The 26,160-nt window shown below is 37.5% G+C and overlaps 3 protein-coding genes across 6 annotated transcripts; 1 reads left to right on the top strand and 2 right to left on the bottom strand.

Moving 5' to 3' along the window:
- Positions 1 to 323: 323 nt before the first annotated feature.
- On the top strand, positions 324 to 3,960 carry LOC147294847 (TCP-1/cpn60 chaperonin family protein). Its single transcript, XM_086234014.1, has 9 exons — positions 324 to 637; positions 1,202 to 1,520; positions 1,820 to 2,168; positions 2,367 to 2,499; positions 2,619 to 2,671; positions 2,852 to 2,954; positions 3,092 to 3,258; positions 3,346 to 3,459; positions 3,619 to 3,960. The coding sequence occupies exons 1-9, from the start codon at positions 439 to 441 to the stop codon at positions 3,787 to 3,789; spliced, it is 1,608 nt and encodes a 535-aa protein (XP_086090140.1). The 5' UTR covers positions 324 to 438; the 3' UTR covers positions 3,790 to 3,960.
- A 3,423-nt stretch (positions 3,961 to 7,383) lies between these two features.
- On the bottom strand, positions 7,384 to 9,287 carry LOC147294846 (putative pectate lyase 5). Its single transcript, XM_086234015.1, has 4 exons — positions 9,092 to 9,287; positions 8,232 to 8,969; positions 8,004 to 8,142; positions 7,384 to 7,901 (listed from the first exon to the last, which is right to left on the bottom strand). Exons 1-4 carry the CDS (start codon positions 9,196 to 9,198, stop codon positions 7,680 to 7,682), a joined length of 1,206 nt encoding a protein of 401 aa, XP_086090141.1. The 5' UTR covers positions 9,199 to 9,287; the 3' UTR covers positions 7,384 to 7,679.
- A 5,174-nt stretch (positions 9,288 to 14,461) lies between these two features.
- On the bottom strand, positions 14,462 to 18,857 carry LOC147294845 (Regulator of chromosome condensation (RCC1) family protein). Of its 4 annotated transcripts, XM_086233372.1 has the most exons (7): positions 18,551 to 18,857; positions 17,719 to 17,760; positions 17,300 to 17,579; positions 16,851 to 17,200; positions 16,339 to 16,740; positions 15,583 to 15,967; positions 14,462 to 14,978 (listed from the first exon to the last, which is right to left on the bottom strand). In XM_086233372.1, the coding sequence occupies exons 3-7, from the start codon at positions 17,522 to 17,524 to the stop codon at positions 14,736 to 14,738; spliced, it is 1,605 nt and encodes a 534-aa protein (XP_086089498.1). In that variant the 5' UTR covers positions 17,525 to 17,579; positions 17,719 to 17,760; positions 18,551 to 18,857; the 3' UTR covers positions 14,462 to 14,735. The 4 variants fall into 4 exon arrangements, with proteins under 4 accessions (XP_086089498.1, XP_086089499.1, XP_086089500.1 ...); XM_086233373.1 differs by having other exon boundaries at positions 17,719 to 18,857; XM_086233374.1 differs by lacking the exon at positions 17,719 to 17,760.
- Positions 18,858 to 26,160: the final 7,303 nt, after the last annotated feature.

The raw sequence follows: 26,160 nt of genomic DNA, 5'->3' as shown, positions 1-26,160 counted from the left end.
AGTGCATCATTCTAAGCCAAGAAAAAGAGGGAGCCCATTAGTAGGTAGTTGGTCTTTGCGCTTGGGGTTGTCTTTCTAAATAAACCCCATAGTTTTCTTTTCGAGTAACCTTAGGGAGACCCCAAGGGGTTGGTTTAATGAAAACTGGGATATGCTGGTAGTGGAAGCTGGCTGATCTTGTTCCTCAACCTGGGCCCAAATGTTTTATGTATTTCAAGTTATAGCCCAAGAAAAAAAAAACAAGAAGCCCATAAACAACCTCTGATGGCAGCACTCGGATAGTGAAACTGTGAAACCCAAACCCTAATAAAGCAAGCGTACTACATTTTTGAAGAAGAACCTAGACCTAGAGAAAGAAGCAGTGAGAGAGTGAACAAGTGAGTAGAAGGGCAGAGAGAGCATATTGCGATTGTTTGGGTTTTACAGTGGTGGGCGTGAATGGCGCTGGCATTCGATGAGTACGGGCGGCCATTCATAATCATAAGGGAGCAGGAGCAGAAGACCCGATTGCGAGGCCTCGATGCTCAGAAGGCCAACATTTCCGCCGGCAAAGCCGTCGCTCGTATCCTCCGCACCTCCCTCGGACCCAAGGGCATGGACAAGATGCTCCAGAGCCCCGACGGCGAGGTCACCGTCAGTAAGTTTCTTCATCTCCCTCACACTCGATGTGAAGTTCGTTTTTCTTTGCTTTGTCATTTCTGCTGGGTTTTTGGAGATTTAGGGTTTACTATGCAGATCTATCATCTATGTATGTGTTCTGTTTCTTCATTGCTAATTGAGTTCAGTTTTTAGAATAAACTACATGGTTCGCCATGGTTATTCCACTATGCAATTGTCAGTATTGAAATTCAGTCATGGTTCTGAGCTGTGGTTTGCTGTGGGTATGTGTTTGATTTTGGGATGAATTCCAGTCCGTGTATTATTTGCCACCTTTGAGTGCTTCCATGGTCATAAGACTCATAACTATACTTGCCCTGTTGTGTGGATTTCGGTATAAGGGTCGAGCACCCACTTAACTTTACTACAGGCTTTGAGGTAGAGGCATCAGGCATGTACCTTAGGGAATACATGCCTCCTTATTTGGTAACTGTTCCTCTGGATTTGGGAATAGACCAGTTCCAATTTCTGTTCTGCATTCTGCTTGGCTTTTAGTTTTATCATTGGCTTTGGGATTCTCTTACCTTTGATATTCTCTTTTCAGCAAATGATGGTGCAACAATTCTGGCGGAGATGGACGTCGACAACCAAATTGCCAAATTAATGGTTGAACTATCCCAAAGTCAGGACTATGAAATTGGTGATGGGACAACTGGAGTCGTTGTGTTGGCTGGGGCACTTCTAGAGCATGCTGAGAGGCTGTTGGAACGCGGCATTCATCCAATACGGGTTGCAGAAGGATATGAAATGGCATCTAGAATAGCTTTTGACCATTTGCAGCATATAGCAACGAAATTTGAATATGGGGTGAAAAATTTTGAGCCTTTGGTTCAAACTTGCATGACTACTTTATCATCGAAAATGTAAGGACACTATTTTAGGTTTTCTTTCTGCTTATATCCAATTCTGCAGTTTACTCATCACGATGATATATACTTCACCATTGTGCTCTATGATGGTTTTTGTCATCATAACAGTATGTGTAATTGTATATTTCTGGTTAACATTCATTCTTTCATGTTGCCATTTGGGTAACTTTTCATGGCTTATTGAAATCTATGCTGTTATGCACCCCTTCCCATTGCTAATTTTAATGGTTTGCTGTGTCCTATGTCTCATACTGTCATTCTACTGTTGACTTGAATGTGAAATTTGCTTGTAGTGTGAACCGGTGCAAGCGCGACCTTGCTGAGATTGCTGTGAAAGCAGTTCTTGCTGTTGCAGATTTAGAGAGGAAGGATGTCAACCTAGATTTGATAAAAGTAGAGGGAAGAGTAGGGGGTAAGTTAGAAGATACTGAGCTGGTATATGGTATTCTTATTGACAAGGATATGAGCCATCCGCAAATGCCAAAGCAAATTGAAGATGCAAAGATTGCTATCTTGACTTGCCCCTTTGAGCCTCCTAAGCCAAAGACAAAACATAAGGTTGATATTGATACAGTGGAAAAGTTTCAGACTCTACGTGTGCAAGAACAGAAGTACTTTGATGATATGGTCCAAAAATGCAAGGTCAGTTGCATCCTATAGTTCCATAACGTTTTTGCTATCAAAATCAATTTTCTGACATTCATGGATGCTTATTTTTTTGGTATTAAGAACCTTTTTCTGTTGTCTTTTGTGATCTGTGTGTGTGTGGAGGGGTGTTGCAACTCTTTCTTCATAGTTACTATGCCATCTGGATGTACTTATGGATACATTGTGATGCAGGATGTTGGTGCTACCTTGGTCATCTGTCAATGGGGGTTTGATGATGAAGCAAATCACCTGTTGATGCACAGGAATTTACCTGCTGTTAGATGGGTTGGTGGTGTAGAGTTGGAACTAATTGCAATCGCTACAGGTTTGTCTTTAATTATATTTCTTTGTTTTTTGATAGATAATTCCGGAATTGTTTATGGTTTTTCTGCTATTTTGTCATCTTTGCCTACCTACAAACTGATGGTATTTGTGTATTTGTAGGGGGGAGAATTGTGCCCAGGTTCCAAGAGTTGACACCCGAGAAGTTAGGAAAGGTATACCTCTATGAGAATATTGTTATTTAATTCTTCTTAGCAAGTAATCTCACATATTAAGTATTCATTATTTGCGACATACGCTAAATTTTGCTTGATTGGTATCAGTTAGCCTATTTACTTTCCATTCTTGAAAACATTATAAAATCTGATTTGATGTTCTTTTTAACTTTTTATAAGGCTGGTTTGGTTCGTGAAAAATCATTTGGTACAACAAAAGATCGAATGCTGTACATTGAACACTGTGCTAATTCAAGGGCTGTAACCATATTTATACGTGGAGGTATGTTTCTATATGGTTATCAGATTTTGCAACCTTTCAACTAGTCTTGCTTTTTTGAGCTTTTTTTTTCCTAAGGGATCATCTTTAAGGCATTCTGAAGTTCTTATAAGAGGTTTTGGTGTTTAATGACTCATTAGGTAACAAAATGATGATAGAGGAGACCAAACGCAGCATCCATGATGCCCTGTGTGTTGCTAGGAATCTCATCCGCAACAATTCTATTGTCTATGGTGGTGGCTCAGCAGAGATATCTTGCTCAATCGCTGTAGAGGCTGCTGCAGATAAATACCCAGGAGTTGAGCAAGTATGAAGATAATCTTCCCTTCTTTTCTTTTCATTTTTATAATAGTGTTAAGTATTTGTTATGATCAAATCTTCCTTTCTTCCACAGTATGCTATTAGAGCATTTGCAGATGCTTTGGATGCTGTCCCTATGGCACTTGCAGAGAATAGTGGCCTTCAACCCATTGAAACTCTATCTGCAGTGAAATCCCAGCAGATTAAGGTAATAGGAGCATGATGGACAATTTATTCTTGATTTGGTGGTCTCTCTCTCTCTCTCTCTCTCTCTCTCTCTCTCTCTCTCTGTGTACATTGTAAATTTGTATTTCACCCATTCATATTAGCATTTAATTTAATTTACCATTTTGAATTTGGTATGCAGGAGAACAATCCCTACTATGGAGTAGACTGCAATGATGCTGGCACTAATGATATGCTCAAGCAGGATGTCTTTGAGACTTTAATTGGGAAGCAGCAGCAAATCTTACTGGCAACACAAGTTGTGAAGATGATACTAAAAATAGATGATGTTATCTCCGCCTCTGATTACTGATAGTTTGCATTGTTGTCTTTGTTTGTTTCACCTGGGAGTGGATTCATGTAATTTTCTTGGCTTAATTCACAATTTTGAGCTACTTGGAACATATGTTAGCTTGAGAAAACTTGTTTGTAGAACCTGGATTGGATTTCACTAATATTGTAGCATGATTACTCCTTATGGTTTTCTGCTGTTGTTGTTCCCTCTTTGAATTTATTAGCTAACTGTTGTCTTCCGCTACATTGACCCTTTTTGTCTTTGTTCACCCGACATCTTCATCTTGGGCGTTTCCACTGAAGTCAGAATGTTGGATTGGATTAACATGCTTGTATTTTGTTATTTTGGCTTATTAGCACATTTGCCCCTTGATTTTTAGGTTTTTTCTCATTTTGCCCCCTTATATTTATTTGTCTTATATAATTTCCTGAATTTTTATGTCGTTTCTCACATTGTCCGATTCTGTTAATTTCGTCTATACCACCGTTAGAAATGCTGATGTGGCATCTACGTGGTGGGGTAATTTTGTCTTTTTAGCCACAAAGGACCAATTTTTGCCATGTGGTTATTTATGGGACCCAATATGCTATGTTGGCAACCTTACCACATTTTTTTAATTAAAAACATAAAACTAAATTTTTAATTAAAATAAATAAATCTCTGGATTGTGGGTTTGAGGTGAGGCTGGGGGAGGGGAGGGGAGGGGGTGTGGGACAGTGGGAGGTGCTGGGTGGAAGCGGGCGAGGGGGAGGGGTTGGGGGAGGGGCTGGGCCGATCTGGGGCTGGTCGGGGAGGAGTTGGACCGAGTTGGGCTGGGCGGGGAGGGGCTCGGCTGTGTGGGGCGGATCGGGGCAGAGCGAGGGCCGAGGTAGGCTGGGCTGCGTGCGACGGATCGAGTCAGGGTGAGGCTGTGCAGGGCGGGGGAGGGGTTGGGTGGGGGTGGGGGTGGGGGTGGGCGGGGCGAGGGAGGGGTTGAGTGAAGGTGGGGGTGGGCCGGGATGGGGCTGGGCTGCATAGGGCAAATCGGGGTAGGGTGAGGCTGTGCGGGGCGAGGCTGGGCTAGGCGAGGTGGGTCTGGGGCTGGGTGGTATGGGTCTTGGCTGGGTGGGGAGAAGTTGGGGCTGGGTGGGGCGTGGCTGGCATGTGGAGGGAGGGAGAGAGAGAGAGAGAGAGAGAGAGAGAGAGAGAGAGAGTGTGTGTGTGGGAAGAGTGGGGTGGCTGGCATATGCAGTGGGTGGAGAAGGTGGGGTGGCCGGAATGTGCAGAGTGTGGGAAGAGTGGGATGGCTGGCATGCGCAGTGGGTGGGGAGAGAGGGGTTTGGTCTTTAAAAAAAAAAAAAATTATTTTAATTTAAAGTTTTATTAGTTTGTTAATTTAAATATTGTTTTAAATATATTTTTCGGGTGAAATGACAAAATTACCCTTCCACGTCAGCATTTCTAACGGTGGTGTAGACGAAGTTGACGGAATCGGGCAATATGAGAAACGACATAAAAGTTCAGGGGGTTATATGAGATAAATAAATGTGAGGGGGTAAAGTGAGAAAAAACTTAAAAATCAGGGGGCAAATGTGCTAATAAGCCTTTTATTTTTATACTTTTATACTTTGAATTTCAATCAAAGTTTGATTGAGAGGACAATTAATAGACCCATAAGACTACAATCCACCAGGACACAATTGTGTTTAATTTTTAAAACTTAATTTTGATGGCTCTCTTTGGAGGAACTAAGATGCCCAAACAACTTTTTATTTTTCATGGTTGTAAATTGTAATGGCTTAGGAATTTTAGTATGTACTAAAAGTTCACGTTAGTCCACGATTTCTGTGCAAATTGAGTGAGCATGTACAACTTCCATATGCATGTTTAGAGGTTAGTTTTGCAGCAGATATTTTAGTTGATTTATGGTTGTTCTATCGGTGATTTTTGTTAGGAATACATTTTTTGTTGTTGAGAAATAAAAAAGAACCCACTTGGTTTACAGTACTGGAATGAAGTTAGCCATAACTGGAGTGTAGACATGCGAAGGTGATCAGAATGAGATATATAAGGCCAAGTGATTAGTGAACTGAATTGGTTAATGGCTTTGGCATCAAAATAATAACAAGTTTCCAAAATATTGGCATGGCAAGGTTGAGTTTAAGGTCCTCCCTTTTTTCAATAAATGGATGGTGAGGCATCGGCAGCTTGCTAGTACCTGTTTATAATGAACCATCCTCCTCCTTCATAATGGTTCTGACTTCTGGCAAGACGGGTGTTTGGAATATAGTAGGCCCTTCGAAAACCCTATTTTACTATACTTGCAAGGAAAAAAAGGAGTTTAAATTTAGAGGTGTTTGCAATATTTTATAGGGTAATTCCAAAACCTATCCTTCTAAATTTATGAGAATATAAAGGCTACGGTGCAGACACGTATAACATGTATATGCGTGTTTGACCGTTAGATACAACGGATTCATTTTTTTTAATCATATAATATATATTTGTAATCGTCTGATTTGTGTATATGCAGTGCAGACGTCCGCACCAAATAAAGTCTCTTATGAAATTGTGTAAAAACTAAAGTGTAAATCTCATGTCTCAGCTCTATTCTTAAATTATTCTAATAACGTGCATTATATACCTAAACTCCATATTTTATAATTCCAATTTTATTCTCATTAATTTTTCAATTAGAGTTAAGAAATTTTACCCACTGCGTAACGATGCATGCACCTATTTGGATATACTTAGGTCGCCTAAGTGGTTCAATTTCCACCCAACCTTTTAATAGAAATGAGAACTAAAACAAATTAAGGGATATTACTGTAACTAAATTATAATTCGATTTTACATCGCTATACAAGATAAACTTGTAGGTGGAAATATAAGAGGTAAATTTGAAATTGAGAGTCAAGCCCTTTGGTTCCACACATTTTCTAGATCTACCTCAAATGCTAGCCGTTACAGACGATCCTGCTCATAATCTGTCAGTTGTTCAATGTGCATGGTGCTTTGAATGTCTGATGAACTGTGTCATATGTGACAACTTGGGATTTGAGTTTTTGTCTTTATACCAATCTTTTACTCATAAAGATCCAATCTTTTTTACTCATAAAGATCCAATCTTCTATTTGTGAGGTTGCTACAAGCCTACAACCCATCTCTGCTTCCAATAATAAAACTAGAATCAACATTTTATATTAAAATTTTTGGAATTAGAATGAAAGATGCAGAGTGCCATTTTTTTAATCTTAAAGAAAATCTCTGCCGACCATATAGTTTGTAATTGTGGATGGTATAGTGGTAGCATTTGTCATTTATGGAAAACTTGGATTGTCCGGGGCAGAAACATTAATTGTAGCACTTGGGTTGTTTGTGATTGTTGAATTGGACGCAGGCAATGAGATCTAATCCAGGCCTTTATGTTTTTGAAAGTTTGTCAAATCGTACATATCATGTTGAAAATCTTCTGCTTTTGGTCTGCAAAATTAGGATGGCCCCATAAATAGTGTACCAGCAAGCATTGCCCCAACTTTAGTTCAATCCATTCAATCCTTAACCACTGCACCACCCCATGTGAGGGAAACCCCATTTGGGACCTAATGAATGAATGAGAGAGAGAGAGAGAGGAGATGTATAAAGGTGTGCTTTCACTTAATATTTTATTATCAACACTTTGGTCTTGTTTCTTTCACACCATGATCAACATATATTACACTATGGTCAATGGTGGGTCTTATAAGAAGCAAGCCAAGGTTGAAAAACATCAAAGTTAAAAAGTGAACACTGATATACAAGAAAATGAAACTCCTATAGCTAATTCATGTAATTACAATTGGCCTTATTTTTTTTTTTTTTTTGGATTTCTTCAATCCTCCAATTTCCTCATTTTAAGTACAATATAGCCAAGTTTGGAGCCCAAGTCATCAGCATCGCGAGCCCTTCTTGCACTTAAGTGAACCTGCTCCAGCTGTGATTGTACTCACTAGTGAGGATGGCCTTGCACCCAAACTCGATGCCTTGGCATAACTAGAAGATGCTCCTGCTCCAGATGGTGTGAAGAAGGCTCCATTTAACAACAAATCTCCTGATGACCTCCAATTCCACTTGCTCCACTCTTTCTCTGGTGCATCCTCATGTTTAGTCACCTGAAAGCAATTGAATTTCCAAGTTAGAAATATTACACGAACACGAATTGTTAGCCCTAAGAATTAATGCATTGTTGCAACCTAGCTTGATCAGCTTCTCACCTCTTTGTTGAATCTGTCATTGGGTGCAAGAAATCTATTGCCTTGGCTGTTGATGGTTGGAGCAGCACTGCCACCAATTGCATACATTTCCCAGTGGGTGTAGTCATTGTTTACCACATGAAAGTTTCCATGTCTACATCTGCAAATACGGGTGAATTGAATTGAAACAAAGCACATTAATTAAGGATCAACCAATCAAGCTACATTAGTCAATTCTTAATAATTTACCTTGGCATCCTCTGTACAAGGCCTTCTCCAAAGTGGTTGAAAGCTATGGTGACCTGCATGTTCTTGTCCTGTGTGTAGCTATCACTGTGACCCAAAAGCATAACCTTGTTATGGTGGGTCATGTAATTGTTGGAGATGGTGATGGCTGTGGATCCATGAATTGCATCAATGAGCCCATCATGGCAATTAGACAGAGAGCAATGATCCACCCAAACATGGCTTCCACCAAAAATAGAAACCCCATCACCATCAGACACAGTCCTCCACCCATAGTGGCTAGGCGAGTCCCTCACATAGGCATTCCCACCTTGCTTACAGTCATGAATGTTCAAGCCATGAATAATAATATTTGTCACAAATTGTATGGTAATGCATGGTCCACCTGCAATGTGCACACTAGCTCCTCTGCCATCAATGGTCTTGAAGGAGTTGAGCATCAGCTCTTCTTTCAGCTTGATCACCATGTCACGCTGGAAAATGATCCACAGTGGCTCGTCTTGGATCGCACCATATCTGAGAGTGCCTGGTTTGGGGTTCACAGGGTGATCCCCTGGGTCTGTGACCACATAGATTTTGCCATCTCTGCCTCCAATGGCATGCTTTCCGAACCCAATTGCACAATCCGCTAGGCGTTGGCGGTTCTTCTCCCAATTGGGGTCACACCTCCAACAGTCATCAATGGGGTTGCCACTCCCACATGAGAGATACCCCAAACTCCTTCTTGAGGCATTGATGCTCCTGCACACAAAGATTCCCAAAACATATGTAACACATTGTTAGAATATTAATATTGCCTATACTTTTAACCAAGCAAATTGACTATAACTATAACTGTAAGGTTTTAGGTATCAATATCATACTTGTGTACTTCTTGGATTACTAGTTCAGGGTCTTGAACTGGGGAAGAGGAAATGAGGGTTGGGATTAGAAGCAGAGAGAGGAGCAAAAGAGAGAGTGGCATTGCCATAATTTGAAAATTTCTTCTCTGCCTGCAAACCAAAGCAGAGAAAGAATAGAGTAGCTAGGCTAGGCAGAGAGAATACTTATGAAGAAGTTAGAGAAGGTGAATAACTTATATAGGAATGAAGGGGTTAAGAGCCTCAATATTAAACATTATGTCAGTGGTCCACTAGGTTTATGATTTTCTCTTTTTAAGGGGTCCCAATACACCAGTTAGGCCGTTAAGTAACCTCTCTCTCTCTCTCTGAGAGGAATTTTTGCAACCCCATTTTGCTCATTTGCATTAAACTAACCTAAATGCTTAATTAATTAGAGATTTTCTGATGATCAAAAGGAAAAGAAAAACATGGAATTCTTGAATATAACTGACATGATATCAGCAAATTAGAGAGGCCTAGCTAGGATGTTAGAGATGCAACTTCCCACGGAAAGAAAACAAAATATATTATGTAATTAACTGTACACCGACACTTTCCTAATGAAAATTCTGTCGGTGTGTTGTGGTTAATGAACTTAATGTATAGACAACCCTTCTTTCCCTATCACATTCACACACTCACACACGACACAACTTCTTTTGCATCGTGGAATAGATGGAACATTCAATTAGGATGGCCTTGAAGCTAAAACGTACAGATGCATTAATTAGTGCCCTGCAGCTGAAAACACAACAATGACACCTTAGCTTCTTGTTTAAGTGCCCCGCAGCCAAGCTCTGTCACTTGCTTTACCACAATGACACTTTAGTTTCTTGTTTAATATGCTCATCTCCAACTTTTATTAATGTTTTGCAATACCCTGATACAAAATACACATCCAAATTTCATAGCAGCATTATGTGTGTATAATTGTATATGATCAAGTACTTGGAACTCTTATTATGCAATGATCATTCTGGTGTGTGCTCACATGCTATCTGGTGTATGCGCTTGAATCTGAATTCCTCTGTAAAAATTGTAGATAACAAATCATAAAGACCAATTGACTTTTGTGCCTTGTTGCATGTGGCAATTAATGACCTTACCTCCTCCTTTTATTTATTTATATATTGCTGAATTTCGGATTTCCCACTCCTAATTATAGTGCGCGGGATATATTTACAGATTAATTATTTCGTAAATAAGCTTTTTCACAACTTTTATCTCTGTACAGTTTACACAACATAAATTAACATGGGCCAAAAGGCCCAAAACCATAATTAAAGTGAAGCTTGATGACTAAAACATTGGTCAGCTATATTAATATATGAAAGTGGGTTTAGATTTGAGAATTGAGTGAGGGTAGCTATTAGGCCACATGGGGGGTCCGTACTATCCGTCAACATGCTGACATGGCATGTTTGTGTTAGGAGGTCACGTTCACCCATGTGAGCTTTGTTCCCATAGATTCTGCTCAACTGGGTCCCACAGTGGGGATTAGGTCAAATCCGAACCCTCGGATATTCAATTCTGACTTTCTGAGCATCTGGGGCCGTTAATTCTGTTAGTCGATCATCAACTTACCCATCTAGACCCGAAACAATGTGGATTCAATTGTGGATGATGGGTAGGAATAAAAGCATGCACAGGCAAAATGGCAAATGCCAGATTGTTGTTGTTGATAAGGCAAATGCTATTGTTTCCATTGCTGATTAACTTTGCATTATGAGTAGTAATGAGTGATGCGATGACTACTCTGTTAAGCCACATGCTCATCCACTTGATTAACACGTGTCATTGAGGGCAGATTGCCATTTGGCAAATCATTATGGGTATCTTTGAACATTGTTCTCACCAGTTTGGCCCAGAAAACAAAGATGATCTCTTGCTTCCCTCTATATGCGGCTTAATCTGCGCCCTCAGAAAACTTCACCCGTGATTGCTTCAAAGAAAATGGCAAGCTTGGTTTTATAGCTTGTAGGTAGCTTAATTATTTAATTTTAACTGAAATTAATAATGTCATATTTATAGATTATAAAGCAGAGCATTTACACTGAAAATATTAATGTAAGAGAAATGAAGACTGTGTTTGTACAAATTATAGAGAATAAATTAATTAATGAAATTAAAAATGGGACATATATATATGTATAAATTGATATATGCCTCCACCTAGTTATAGTGAACGCAGATGATGTGCCTTGAGCAAGTTTTGTCACAAGTTATAGTGCTAGACTACTAGTGACACTACGTGGGACACTAGCAGCTCACAATATATATCATCGATGCAATTCATGAATGTATTCTTTTTTTTTTTTTTTTTTGGCAATAATGAATGTATTCTTCAATCTTCACCGACAGCCTACAAAACTAATTAACTTCTTTTTTTGGTCGAAAAAGAAGAGAGGAGTGAGTAGGACACATGCCATGTATATATACATATACCCATAAATAAATGCACGGAAATTAAAGTAGAGCATGTGAAAGGCTGCAAGGAATTAATTTGAATAATATGTTATTAATTTATGTGTAGGTACTAGGGAAATGAAATAAGAAAGCAAATATATAATGTTACGTTGTTTTCCAAATCCACCAATAATGGAGCGCTACAGGCATCCGAAAATGATGTGCATAGTTCTATATATCTACTTAGCCTCCACTTTTATTTATGAATGGTCGTCGATCTCATTCTCAGATCGATATATAGATTAGCTCTCGATCCATCTGGCTGTACTTCTCTTAATTAAACAAAAATTCCATGAATAATTGTGTTTGCACTTTGCAGGGTCCAAATATGGACTTTAATGATCGATCATTTTTTTACATTTTTGGATTTTTGCAATGGAATCTGTGTGAATGTGTGATTTCTATTTCAGTTAATTAATAAAGGGAAAGCTAGCCACATCCATTGCGTAATTGGTGGGTTTGCAATTTTAGCCCATTAACGTACGTACGTAGCATTCTTTGCCTAGCTAGCTAGCCTCTGATTTATTTGTTTCTGTTTAATTAATATATAATTAGTTGAATTTAAACATATATATATATATATAGAATGTCCATTCTCTAATTAAATAACATATGTATATATTTTATGATTTTTTTCACCTTTTAATCTAATCTTTAGCATAATTTAATATTTTAGAATATAAGTCGTCTATTAAGATTCATTTCTCGATCAATTTTAACTCTTAGTATTTTAGGATCACATTCTTCCATTAGATTTTAGGCCAAGTATGTCTATATGGAGAAGGATCCATGGCCTCTAATTTTTTACATAAAATTTGACACAATTTTTCAATAGAGCCTATTCTATATAAGATTTCAACGATCTAAATGGTCTATTTTTTAAAGATTCATTAAATCGAAAATCATTTACTTACAAATATTAAATGGTCAACATTTTAAATATTTATTTTGTTGACCATTTAATTTTTGTAAGTGAATAATTTTTTATTTACCTAATTTGTTGTAAGGATGATCTTTTAATTAACACTTACAAAATAGACGATTCGAATTTTTAAAACCTTGTACAGAATAAACTCTATTGAAAATTTGTATAAAAAATTATGTCAAAAATATAATGCGACGGATCCGCCACATATATATAACCGGGTATGCGTATTGGTGCATAATTACTATGAACTAGTCGCAGTCGTCCATGGGATGAGATGAGATTATGAGAAGTTTAATAAGTAGGTAGGCAGACGCCCTTAAGACCAGGGCTCTCATCTCATCTCTGAGTCTGAGTCTGAGGGTCAAACTCCATGATTTTTGTTCCATTTCCAATTATCGCAACCATGTCTCCTCTCGATCACATGCCTATATTCTCTCTCTCTCTGTCTCTCTCTCTCTCTCTCTCTCTCTCTCTCTCTCTCTCTCTCTCTCTCTCTCACACACACACACACACACAATTGTTCACAACAAGAGTTTGACATAGTAAGATTCTTGAACTTGGTTCAAAGAACAACAACTTAGGTACAAATTAATTATTAAAACATGCAACCAGGTTGAGTATTAAAACTCTGCAACATTGCCCTCATAAGGATTGAGGGCCTTAATTAGTACTGTTTACGAATTTCAATAAATTAATATTAATTAAACAATCATTCATCATTCAAGCATTGATTTCTTGTGGTACAACAACACCTTGTCGTGCATAAGTCGTATACGATTGGTACGATCAACTACATGACAAGTATATTCACTTGCATATATAATACATAACTCAATACTCATGGTAAACATGTAAAAAATATTATTTTATACATAACAATATTGAATACAAGTCACGATTCCAAGCTATGAAGTATAATATAATAACCACCCAAAACATCAAAGTATAATATAATAACCCAATATATAAAATATAGAAATTTGGTGGGATCCCACTTTAATGATTGGGATTTGGGTCATGTGCTAACTTGTAGAACTAATGATGTGAGCATTAACCTTCTGATTTAGTCTTACTTTTATTCTTTTTTGCCACCCAAGCAAAAATCCAAAGTTGCATTATTACCATAGGTCCATAAGGATTCTTCTTTTTAACCAAAACTTCTGAAATAGGGAGAATTGGAGAACTAAAGAAAATGGCCGGGTTTTTTGAGACGAATTTATTTTGTTAATATAATAATATATGAATTGGATTGAATGATGGATTGATGGGGGCTTTTTAAGAAAAGGAAAAAAAATTGTAACAAAATAAAATAATAAAAGGAAAAAAAACAATAAAATGCATATACTTGGTAAATACTAATTTAACCAAAACTTTGGTTTATCTTCATAGAAAGTATTGGAAGTGGGTGCAACATATATGACACATTTTATTTTTTTTGTGGAAAACATACAAACACTTAAACAATGGTGCATTTTGCTCTTAAACATACATTACAAGTGTAATGGTGCATTTTGCTCGTAAACATACATTACAAATAAGTGGACCAACCGTGCATTTTGCTCTTTTTTTAATAGCAATGTTGGATCAGTTCCATTTCAGCATCTCCATAGAACAATCCGTTAAAAGTATTATCGATATTGGAATTTAATTGGATTGAAATTTGAAACCAAGATGGGGAGAGAAAAGCCCACCAAAATTATGGCCAGGCCAAGTATAAAACATAAGCCCAGTCCGCCCACCAGTTCACTGCTAGGTAATTCAATGACCCAAATGGATAGTGGTCCACAACGAACAATGCCACTGGGCCACTGACCAACCATTGGAATACGCATCACAATGCTCAAAAGACAACTTAAGCCTATGTAGATCTTAAAAGGAGAGGAAAATAGATGCATGAATTCAATTTCCCCTTTTTTAGGTAAGCCAATAAATTATTAATTCAATTTGAGATAAATGAGTTATAAAATGAACCTTCACAAATGTATCATTCAGCTACCAACTACTTGAAGCCTAAGTGCAAGCCAATTTTTCAGATATCAACAACAATATAGCAGGCATTTGTTTAGGCCCCTATACCTACTAGCTTGAACCTTCACACTTCTTTGTTTCTTCTTCTATGTACAAAATAGACAATGGAAATCTAAACATCAAAATGCAATGCGTGATGATGATGATAAATTAGATGGAGGATAAAAGCATGGCGTCGCAGGGAAATCTATTGATATTGATGACCTATCTGAGATCAATGTCAACCTGCTCTGGGTTTCCCCTTTCAGTCTGGTTGGCAACAAGCTCAATGCCCAGCTGCCCTTTGTCTCCAGCCCCAAATGCATATAGCTTCCCTGATTCAGTGAGTGCAAAAGTATGCGCGTTCCAGTATATGGAATTGGTGAGACTGATCTGTACAACCCGCTCATTCACTTGCTTCAGTGATGACACAAGCTCTGGCGTTAACACATTTGTATGCCTGTTTCCCTGTAAAATACACCACATAAAGTATGATTTAGCAACTTGGTGAGATCAGAAGGCCTTTTATCCCATGAAAACCCCAACGCCCTCCAAATCGGTGCCCACAAATAACTGTCAGAAAACTACAATTGTTCAACAATGAGCTCCGACAATGAGGTGCATAGCCACCAAGTATTGCATCACATTGCCACAACAGTGTCACTAGACCTATAGCTGTATGTGCCAATGGTGGCCTTACTAACATCCGTCTATGTGTAAGCACATGGAAGTTGCATGAACTTTGTTGATATAGGAAAAAACAAAAAATTAACAGTAGGTAGTAACTGTGACAGAAAGCAGAACACTTTTAGATATAAGTGGAGAGCACCAAATCTCTTCCTAGGATGGTGAATTCATTTTAAGGATATAAGATGATGTGAGGCAATTTGATGGCAATTTGATACTATTTTGGAATAAGTAATTCCAAGACAGATTCTGGAATCATTCACCATGTTCACAAATTAATTTTTCTATGTTGACCTTCTGCAATGTCAGTTAAGGAGGCACAACTTTTCTGAAACCAAGTAAACCAACTCAATCAATCTTTTAAATAGGAAGAAATAAACAAGACCTGTCCATCGGCAGCAGCATTATGTCCAAGACTAGCTGATTCTCCGCAACCAAATGAGTACACATCACCATCTTCGGAAACCACAAAGGTTGTGTAATCCCCTGTAGCAACATGCACTGCTTTCACTTGGTTCAATGCTTCCACAACCTTAGGAACTGATTCGCACTCTTCATTCCCATGACCCAAGCACCCGTAGCGGCCCCAACCCCAAGTGCAGACCCGTCCATCCTGGCCCACCACGGCTGCATGCCAAGCACCAGCCGCAACCACCATAGGCTGAAGGTGCAAAAGCTGAAATTGTTCAATCAGTCGTGGGTGCTTTTCATCAGTTCTTGAACCATGTCCAAGCTTCCCACCCAAGCCACACCCAACAGAGTAAACTGACCTGATACATTCCAACATCATATATAACTGAGTAATACTAATCTTGATATAAGATTTAATGCATTTAATACAATAACAAAAAAGGAAATTTTGGGATTTTTCGAGGAAAAACATGAAGATGTGAAAAGGTGTTATCTTGAATGCATTAAAAATAAAATTACACAAAGATTGATGAAGAACATGTTGTTGCCTAGAAATAACTTGGTGTGCCAAGGCAATTTTTAGTTTTAGTGACATTCTCATAAATTGTGAACAAATTTAGGAACATCACTATTCAAGGAACTCCATTTTAGGTCCAAAAACAGAAACCTTTTTGTTCAATACAATCAGAATGCTCAATGATATCAATGCAAACAGATAAGAAATACTCACATGCCGGTAGGTTGACAAGCCAGAGCAAGGAGGTAGCAGTATCCAGCAGCAATTTGCACCACAGGTACGTTCTCAAGTGCTCCCAACAGAGGATGGGGCTCAACATCATTTGGCTCAGTTTGGTGACCAAGTTTGCCATCATTGCCCCAAGAAAATGTATATACCCTGCCTTCTCTGGACAACACGGCTGTGAAGAAATTTCCAATTGCAGCTTGTACCACAAATATATCTTTCAAAGACTCAACCAACTGTGGAGTTGTAACCAGCTTGGATCCTTGAACCCCATACTCGGTTTCGCCAAAAGAGTCCTTTCCAAAGGCATAAACCTTCCCAGCATCACTGATCAGCATTGTCCTGCCAGCCCCAGCAGCTGCTTGAATAATTCGAATGCCTTGCAAAGATCTGCAACATAATGGAGTTCCATTAACTTTTCTTTTAAGTCAACTATTTCTCTTTCCTTTTTTCTTGCATTTTATAGAATCGGGTCTAAGGAGCAGTCAAAAGATGGCAACCTGATTGGTCGAGGTCGCCATTCCTCTTCAGTGGTGCCATGTCCAAGCTGTCCTGAGCTGTTAGAGCCAAATGAGTAGACAGTTCCTTTGGATGTCACAGCAATGCTATGACCGGGCCCTGCTATTGCCTGCGATTTCTCCCTTCTGAAGCATGCTTCTCCAGCCAACAAAAACCTCAGGACTAGTTTCCAAGAACCTCCACATCTTTGCTTCAATTCTTGACGTTGTTCAGCTGTCATTGGCTTAAATATAGCTCTCTTTTGGCACATGTCCAGAGCAGCAAGCTCCGATATGGACAATTCAAGGTCAGGAGCAAAGTTTGCAGGCTGCCTGAAAAAGGAACATGTTGCCTGCAACACACACATCCCAAAATCAAACCAGCAGCACTATCAATTCTATGCTTTAAAACAGCGCTGAATTATCAAAATGTAGAGCAACAGGTCACTTGCCTCTAACTTTGCAAGGTCTTGAGGATCCAAATTGCACGCAGTAAGGACATGAAGGACAATGGAAGGGTTTGCAGCTAAAGGGAATTCTCCAGGGATGGAGGTCCCAAAGCAATGGCGTTGCCGCCTTTCAAATGTTGGTACAGGAGTGGCAACAATAGTGGTAATTGGCTGGTCAGGAATGTTATGGTATTGTATAGTTGGGGTTCCGCTCGCTGTGGCATCCATGGGCACTGCCAAGATTCGCAGTGGCCAAGCTTGGCAAAGGAGAAGTTCTAAATTGCTGAAAATTACGAAATATTGGTAGAAGGATTACTGCATTACTCCTTTCAATTATCCAGCATTAGCATCTAAAAGTTTTAAAAAACTTCAAAATGTTCTTGCTAATTTTATTCACTGAGAATCTATGCAGCAGTATCTACCTTGAAAAATATGTTATTGGTCAACAACTTCAACTCTCAAACCTACAAATAGAAAACATACCTATAAAAACTCTTTATATGACAGCAAGTACAAGAACAAATAATGCAACAAATTATGTCCGTTCAACATGTCATAATGAATGGTGTCAAAGCAACAGAAGGCATGCACTGGGACTTGAGGATTCCAAAAATTTTAGAACAAAAAAGACCAAACATATAAAAAAATTCTAACCCAGAGAAATTCAGGACCCGATCATTTGATCATAGTTCAACCAAAGCAAAAACAGCCCAATTCACACCCTCCAAATGAAGAGGGGCTAAACAACGAAACCCAGAACCTTAAAACAGTAAAATAAACTTGAGGTACACTAAAAGATGGAAACTTTGAGAATAGGAATACTAGTCTTCCGTGAATGGATATTCGCACCGCCAAAAAAAGACACCCAAATAAAGGAAGGAATTTTGACATAAAAAAAGAAAATTTTATCCACGCAAACTCATTATAACTCACAAGGGTCAGATTAACCCGATCAAAATGAACCCAGCAAGCAAAATCAACCTCCATCCTTCAACACCAAGAACAGGGGTTGCAGTTATAAGCAAACTTTTGCAAAGAGTTGGCCAGAAAGATCAAAATTTTTGACACACCTAGATCACAAAATCATCAGAATTATCAAAAACCATTTGGACCACTTGATCAACAACCAGAATAAGCCAAAAAAGAAAGAATCTACCAAAAACAGAACACAATCACATGCTCAAAGAAACTTTTTTCAATTCTACATTATGATCGCAACAGATCGAGACCCAACAACTCGGGAACGAAGATTACATATCAGATGAACCCACGATTCCTGAAAACCCATGTGCATCCGTCGAACAATTGCAGAGAATTTCACGTTTTTCTTAGAGAAAAAGAGCAAAACTTGGATCAAAACAAAGAGCAGAGAAGTGGGTTTTTGATCAAAAGGCTGCTCTGAAATCCTAGAGAGTGGTACGGGGATATTTCTCAAGGATTTAGAGAGAAACAGGAAGGGGAATTTTGTTTGTTTGTTTGTCTTTGAGAGAGAGTGGATGAATATGGTATGAAATAGTTGAGCTTTTTTTAATTTTTATTTTCTATGGGAGACCTTCGCTTGGGTGTGGCCCGTGTGGGTGGTGTTTAAGCTTTGCTTGCTATATATATTTTCTTCTATGCCCAATTTTACACGTCAGCTTCCTTTTGAGTATGGTATTTACTCCTAATAACTGATTGATTCATGACATCCTATGGTGTAACGAAAACTGAGGTGAAAATTATATGGTAGATAGTTGATTATATTATGTTTGGTTGAAATCATTTTGAAGGTCAAATTTTGGTTGCTTTTACATATATATATAAGTATATATAGCTGAATATATATGTATATATTTGTGAAACCACAATTTAGGATTATTTTGTCTAGTTTGAGACGTATCAGAATCAAATTAGTAGAGGGTGTCGTGTGTTTCCACCAAGTCCAAAGTATTAATTATGTAATTTGTTTACAATTTTTTACTTGTAATTTTTTTTTTTTTTTGCCATAATTGTAATTTTAATTAAGGTGTAACATTATCATTTTACTCATAAGACATAACATATTATGTTTATTTCACAAATTTTAAGCTTAAAGTTATTTTGTCCCCTTAACTATGACTCGTGTGCCAAATTATTCCCTGCACTGAAAAAATTTAGCCAATTTACCCATCAAACCTTTTAAAATATGGCAATGTAGCTTAATTTCTTAGAGTTTTATCCAAATTTTTATTCAAAAGATCGCGTGAAGGCCAAATGAACAGTTCACACTCAAAACCTTACATGGATCAGACGTAACATTTGACATTACCAAAACGTTTTTTTTTTCGCGAAATTCAGGACATAAAAAAAGGAACAATATATAGTCAAATTGGAGTGAATTGGGACAAACCTACAAGACCTATGTATGACTTTGGACTTGAATTGTCCATTTTGTCCTCACTCGAATGACACGTGACATATTTTGAACGAAAATTTAGATAGAATCCTAGGTCAAGGTGATATATTTTTTTTTTTGTTACATTGAAGAAAATCGAACCCTGAACATTGTTTAATTCTAACTCTTGATCCACCCATCCTCACCTCATCACTTGGGTTAACTCCAAGGATTTTCAAAGCGACATTTTTTGGGAATACACACACTCAATTTTTAACTGATCATGAATTTACAAAAACCTTTTTTTTACTCATAAAGCATTTAGCATTATTGTTAGCATTCCACATTTGCACGTTTTAGTAGGCTCCTTTTCCGGCTCTTTTCCATTTATTGGGGGGCCATAGTATTAATTTGAAGTCTCATGTATTGCAAATTTGCAATCGAAGTATGAGTTGGAAAGAAAAATAATCAATCCCAAGTCCAACTATGTACTTATGTAGCCACTGGCCAGAGCAGCCATATTTTTTTTTTGGCCATGAAATGAAGGGAGAGCAGCCTATATTTATTGATGAGTTGATGATTGTAAATATTATAACCCTGCATAATATCAAGTCAATTACATTTATAATTATGGGAATTACATTGGTCAACGCCCCCCTCTATAAATTTAAGGGTTTTTTTTTTTAAAGTCCATTTTTTAAAATTCACTATTCATCCGGCCCAAGCGCTACAGTAAAATACTGTAGCGGCCCACTTTTTAAACAACCGGTGCTACAGTAACGTCGCTACAGTGACGCCGTTACTGTAGCGCGCTACAGTGTTTTTAAAATGCCATTTTTCCCTTCTTTTTTTTTTCCATTTCAGTACCAATTGGTACATAAACTACCCAAAAAAAAACAAATAATAATTTATGTATTTTCATGTCATAAAACATGTTAAATAATAACCAAAATAAAATACAAAAAATCAAGATGAGACATCCATAATCTTTTACGTTTTAATAGTAAATATAATTGTTACTATCGAATAGTAACAATCATCTATTGCTACTGCCGGGCAGTGGCAATCAAGTATTATCATTGTTTGATAACAACAATCACTTATTGCTACTGTCTGACAGTAACAATCAGAAATTGATACTGTCTTACAATAACAATCACCTGTTGAAGATAACTAATATATCTTGTTATCGTCATACAATAACAATCACCAAAATTCAAACCATAGAAAATTACAAAATTCAAAGAGTAACAATCACCTGATTGCTACTGTCACACAGTAACAATCACATATTGCTACTGCCCGACTGTAACAATCTCCTATTACTACTGCCCGACAGTAACAATCTCATATTGCTACTGTTTGATAGTAACAATAATAATAAATTAAATAATATAATTTAAACATAATATAATCCTTATGAAAGCATAAACAACCAAATGAATTATAAACCTATGACACAATTACAACAAACTAAAACAAAAATAAACTCAAATCAATTACTACTTGGCAGTAACAATCATAACCTCATATACATATTGTTACTGATAAATATAATTGTTACTGTCGAATAGTAACAATTTATAACATTAATATTATTGTTACTATAGAATAGTAACAATTACAAATCAATAAAAATAGTTGTAAATGTAGCAGTAACATGTTAAATACTAATACAAATCAAAATAAATCAAACATAAAAATTACAATAATAAGTTGTCACTAACAACCAGTAACAACTAAAAAAATTCTCTCCACAACCAAATAAACATTTACTCAAAGATTTCAACTACTTTATCCATCTGTCCTACTTGAGCATAACCAGTAATCATAGTATTCCAAGAAACAATATCCTTGTTAATCATTTTTTCTGAAAAGAGATAGAGCTTCAACCATTCTCATCCTTCTGCAAATACAAACATCAACCAAAAGAATAAAACCCAATTGAGCAATTTTCCAAAGAAACAAACAAGAACAACAATCAGAAAACTCACAATCAAAACCAACCCATTACGCTATGCCATAAAAATTGTATTTCACTGTTTCTACGACTGTTTTTTTTTCCCCTCAATTTTTCTAGATAATATGTTAGGTATCAGGTTTCATTGATATCATGGGCATCCTGCACACCATAGAAGCTTGATGGCATTCAAAGTGTCTAAAGTTTCACGTACACATGGTCTTAGCATCAGAGGTGTAATTCATTTCAGCCCTAGAAGCAGTGCAGTGAAGGCAAAACCAATCACCTTCAGGTACAGTAAAACCAAGTCCAACACAGTATGTATGAGCTGCTGAGTCACACAGATCACATAGCAACAAAAGACTTTCATCTGTTGTACAGTGGCACACATTACACAAAACTTGTTCATAAGAATGAACAAGCCCAGCTGTGTTACCAAAAGGAAGGTACACCTGCAAATTGTAACACAACCAATTCGACAGGAATGTACATTTGGCCCAAAATTCAGCAAACAGAAAACCCAAACAAAAAAGACAGTCTAATACAAAAATATCCACAGCCTCAGTACCTGATCGCAAATGGGGACCTTAACCACTCGCTCACGGGCAAAGACACCGTCTTTCGGCGGTCTACGAATGGTGGTAAATCTACGCCGGCAAATTGGGCAGCGCGACTCCGTCTTAGCCCACTCCATGATGCACAAGAAGCAGTAGTAGTGGTCGCAGCAATCGATTTTGCCTCTGATTGCTTTGCCATCGTCCAAGAAGCAAATTGCACAGATCTGAGACAACCACACGGTAGATCGAAGTCCCCTAAGCCCAGTGGTGGTCGCGATGATCTGGTTGCCAGAGGTTTTGGGTTTATGATCTTTGTAGATCTGCTGAGCGAGCCACCGAGCGCGCGAGAGAGAGAGACAGAGAACGAGCCCAACAGGTCTGTACAGTTCCTCCAGATCTCAGAGATCCATTTCGCTTCGCCATGGCTCAGCCTCTCGTAAAGAAGGACGACGATCATGACGACGAAGGTGAGTGTGTGTCCCCGTCACTTGTAGAGAAACAAAAAAAGGAGGGAGACAGAGAGAGAGAAACAGAGAGGGAGGGAGACGGAGAGAGAGAGAGAGAGAGAGAGAGAGAGAGAGAGAGAGACGGCGAAGCCTACTCCGCCGAAAACGATTCGATTCCCAAGGCCTGCATCAGGACCATCTTCGCCATCGCGAAGAAGCTCTGAGAGCAAATCTTCCAGGCATCAGCACAGCCATTCAACAACGAGCTCTGAGCCAACGAGGTGAGACAAAGTGAGGTCAGAGAGAGACGGAGAAAACAAGACGGAGAAGAAAAGACTGTTAGAATGTGGACCGGGTTAGGTGTTATTGGACCTCCTTCAAAACTAAAAAAAAGCACAGGGTCTTAAAGGTATAAAGAGCCCAAATTTGGGTTTTATAATAATTTACTTTAAATTTAAAATCATATACTTTTCTTAACCAAAAAAAAAAAAAAAAAATCATATCTATCATATAAAAATATTAATATATAGTATAACTGTATAAGTTATATATCAATATTTTTCCGAAAGGGTAGCATGAAACAGAATAACACAGTAACTAATTATCTGACTAGCTAAAACCAATGTGGTATTAGTCAAATATTCAATGTGGTATTAGTCAAATATTCTGTGTTACTTTTCCATTTTTGGTGTCAAATACTTTTTTTTGTGGCCAAATTTGGTGTCAAATACTTAAATCAGGTATTTGGGAATACTCTGACAAAGAGTGTTTTAGGAAAGTCCAATTTGATTAATTAGGAGTGAGTTATATACTTATATGTATAATAGGGATTATTTGGCCTATGAAACACGTATATACGAGGGTCAAGAAGGTCCACATATATATATATATATATCAGAGGTTGCTTCATCTCCACCTTTTCTTAAACTCGACCATTACTTCGTTCTACGTAAATTGTTGCATGGTATGTACAAATGAGTTGAACATATAAATGAAATCTCCCATCTAGCTAATAATAAGCTAAATATTGCATTGTCTGTCTTGTTACTATCCCTTAAAAATTGAAATTATGAGGTGAGAAATTCAGGGCTGGGAAAATCTTCCAACAAACCGTCATGGACCGATATACCGACCGAAAACAAACTGAAAAAAATCGAGGTGGTGGAACATCGAACCAACAGGTGTCACGGATTGTCGGTGGCGGTGGCAGTTTAGAAATCCCATACTGTTGGCAAACCGACACCAACCCTTCTTCTTCTTCTTCTTCTTCAACATTGCTGATGCCTTCTTCTTCTTCTTCTTTAACGTCGCAGCTGCAAGTCTGCAACGTCGCAACTGCAAGTTTGCAACGTCGCCGCTGCCGCCTCTACCCAGTTGCAACGTCGCCGAAACTGCCCAGCTCCGGTGCTATGAGGCTGGCGGTGTTGTTGGCGGTGTTGCAGGCGAGGGAGCCGGAGAAGAAGAAGAGAACAAAGCTGGCCACCACCACCAAGAAGTCGGAGAAGAAGAGAGAGGAAAGAGAAGGTGACCGACCATCACTGAGAAGCCAACCGACCACCATCGATACCGAAGTCGTCGGTATCAATGTCGATGGCAAAGCTGGCCATACCGCCGATGATCGGTTATGCCATTTTGATTCGGTAACCGAACAGATACCATCCCTAGATGAGATTACTATTATAACTTAACAATAATTTGAGAAAGAGGGACTAGTGTCTACCATATTCTAGAGGCCCAATTCGTAAATTAATGGTCCCAAATCCCAAGGCTAAAATTTAGAACTTATCTACCTGGCTTGCTAGCAATTCCTCACCTATATATGGCTCTAATTCTAAAATACCATTATTGATCATTACTTAGCTAGGTCAACAATCACAAAGAATACGTACCCAAAAGATTTAATTAATTTATTAATTTTGATTACATGAGGCCATGAGGGTAATCGATCATCAGAGAATGAAAGGTCCCCAATAGATCTGCTTGAATTTGTTGTATAGAGTGTCCTCATCATCAAAACGTATGCATCCATCCTTTCTATCAACAAGGACTACTGGAGGCTGCTACAAGTGGCAGGGCGAATTAAACCGTGGCGGGTGAGAAGGAAAAAGAAAATACCTAGAAAGAGGGGCTTAAGCGTCTGATACCATGTGAATTATATGATTCTTATTGACAAATATTTGATTTATATTAGTTATTTATAGAGTACAAAGATAAGGGCTTGACTTAGTCTCCAAGTAATACAAGGCAGTAAAGGGAAAGTATAACAAGATTAGGAACCTAGTGCTACAATACTACGGTCATTAACAAATTAAACCTGTTACTACAAAAAGTCAAAAACTGTAGCTTCAAAATATAAGGCTCAAGGCTAGCTGAGGCTTTTATTTAGAGCAATGTTAAGAATCTCAAATTTAAATTTCAAATAATATATTAATATATAATTAATTTATATATGTTTATTTTAAAATTTATTTATTTTATAATAAGTAAAATATTTATATGTGTAAAAATATATCATTTGAGATTCAATTTAAGATAAAAATTTGATTTTTCCGACATTATTGTTTTATTTATCAAAGCGAGCCAAAAACTAAATTACAAGCAAATTTTAATAAAGATTTTCATGATGTGAATTATATATTATTATTTTCAAAAGTGTAAGGAAGAGGTTTGAATCTTGATCTTTCAAAAGCAACTTAGCCAATTGATCTGTCGATCAGTCATAGCCAGGTGTTAAAGAGACAATCTGCATGCAACTCAATTAGGTGTCAAAATTGAAGGAAACATGGGCTTTGATTGTGCAACTTGTATGAAAGACACAACCTTCTTCATCAATGTCATTAATTCTTGCATGCATATATAAAGGAAGACATATTAATTGACCCAATTTCATCATGCACAAAGTTAAAAAGGTAAAAATCATAGTTTCTCCTTTTGATCGATCGCCATTGGGTGCCATTGTGATCATTTTCGATCTTCCTAGCTATTACATGCAACATCATACTTGTAATTAAACTATACTCAATCTATTCTTCTTCTTCTTCTTCTTTTTTTTTTTTTTTTTTTTTCACCAATACCATTAATAATATTAATTAAATAAATGAGTGTAGGCTCTAGGGTGGACCTTTCTCCTCTAAACCCATCTTTTTTTCTATTGTTATTCAGATCTCTGAACCTACCTAAAATGAGATATGTCATCAAACTAATATGGTATTTATTTTTTTGGTCTGAACTAATATGGTATTGGAAATCAATATGTTTAATTTACTCCACAACCCATTTTAGCTAACTTAATTCATTTTCCAAATAAATATTTTCTTACCTAATAATCTAATATATACTATATGTATCACTAGTAATTATAAAAATGTTATAAACTTCCTAGAAGAAGAAAAAAAAAATTATGAACTTGCTATTATATTTACTTTTAAGTTTTAACTTTGGTCGAAAGTCTTTTTTTTTTTTTTTTTTTGGCCATTTGGTCGAAAGTCTTTAATTAATGATGGATGTGAACCCTGTTTGGGAACATTCAAACAATGATGAATAATGAT

This window comes from Dryas octopetala, chromosome 2 (genome assembly GCF_963921425.1).
Source record: "Dryas octopetala chromosome 2, drDryOcto1.1, whole genome shotgun sequence".
Classification (NCBI taxonomy): domain Eukaryota; kingdom Viridiplantae; phylum Streptophyta; class Magnoliopsida; order Rosales; family Rosaceae; genus Dryas; species Dryas octopetala.
The sequence above is the reverse complement of the archived record's forward strand: the minus strand, read 5'-3'. Positions and strand labels throughout refer to the sequence as shown.

Coding starts and splice junctions, on each gene's coding strand:
- LOC147294847 (XM_086234014.1), top strand. CDS start 439: ATGGCGCTGGCATTCGATGAGTACGGGCGGCCATTCATAATCATAAGG. Junction 638..1,201: donor CGACGGCGAGGTCACCGTCA/GTAAGTTTCTTC, acceptor TTCTCTTTTCAG/CAAATGATGGTGCAACAATT. Junction 2,955..3,091: donor AACCATATTTATACGTGGAG/GTATGTTTCTAT, acceptor ATGACTCATTAG/GTAACAAAATGATGATAGAG.
- LOC147294846 (XM_086234015.1), bottom strand. CDS start 9,198: ATGGCAATGCCACTCTCTCTTTTGCTCCTCTCTCTGCTTCTAATCCCA. Junction 8,970..9,091: donor GTAATCCAAGAAGTACACAA/GTATGATATTGA, acceptor CTTTGTGTGCAG/GAGCATCAATGCCTCAAGAA. Junction 7,902..8,003: donor ATGACAGATTCAACAAAGAG/GTGAGAAGCTGA, acceptor AATTGCTTTCAG/GTGACTAAACATGAGGATGC.
- LOC147294845 (XM_086233371.1), bottom strand. CDS start 17,524: ATGGATGCCACAGCGAGCGGAACCCCAACTATACAATACCATAACATT. Junction 15,968..16,338: donor GCTTGTCAACCTACCGGCAT/GTGAGTATTTCT, acceptor GGAATGTATCAG/GTCAGTTTACTCTGTTGGGT. Junction 14,979..15,582: donor ATGCTGCTGCCGATGGACAG/GTCTTGTTTATT, acceptor TGTATTTTACAG/GGAAACAGGCATACAAATGT.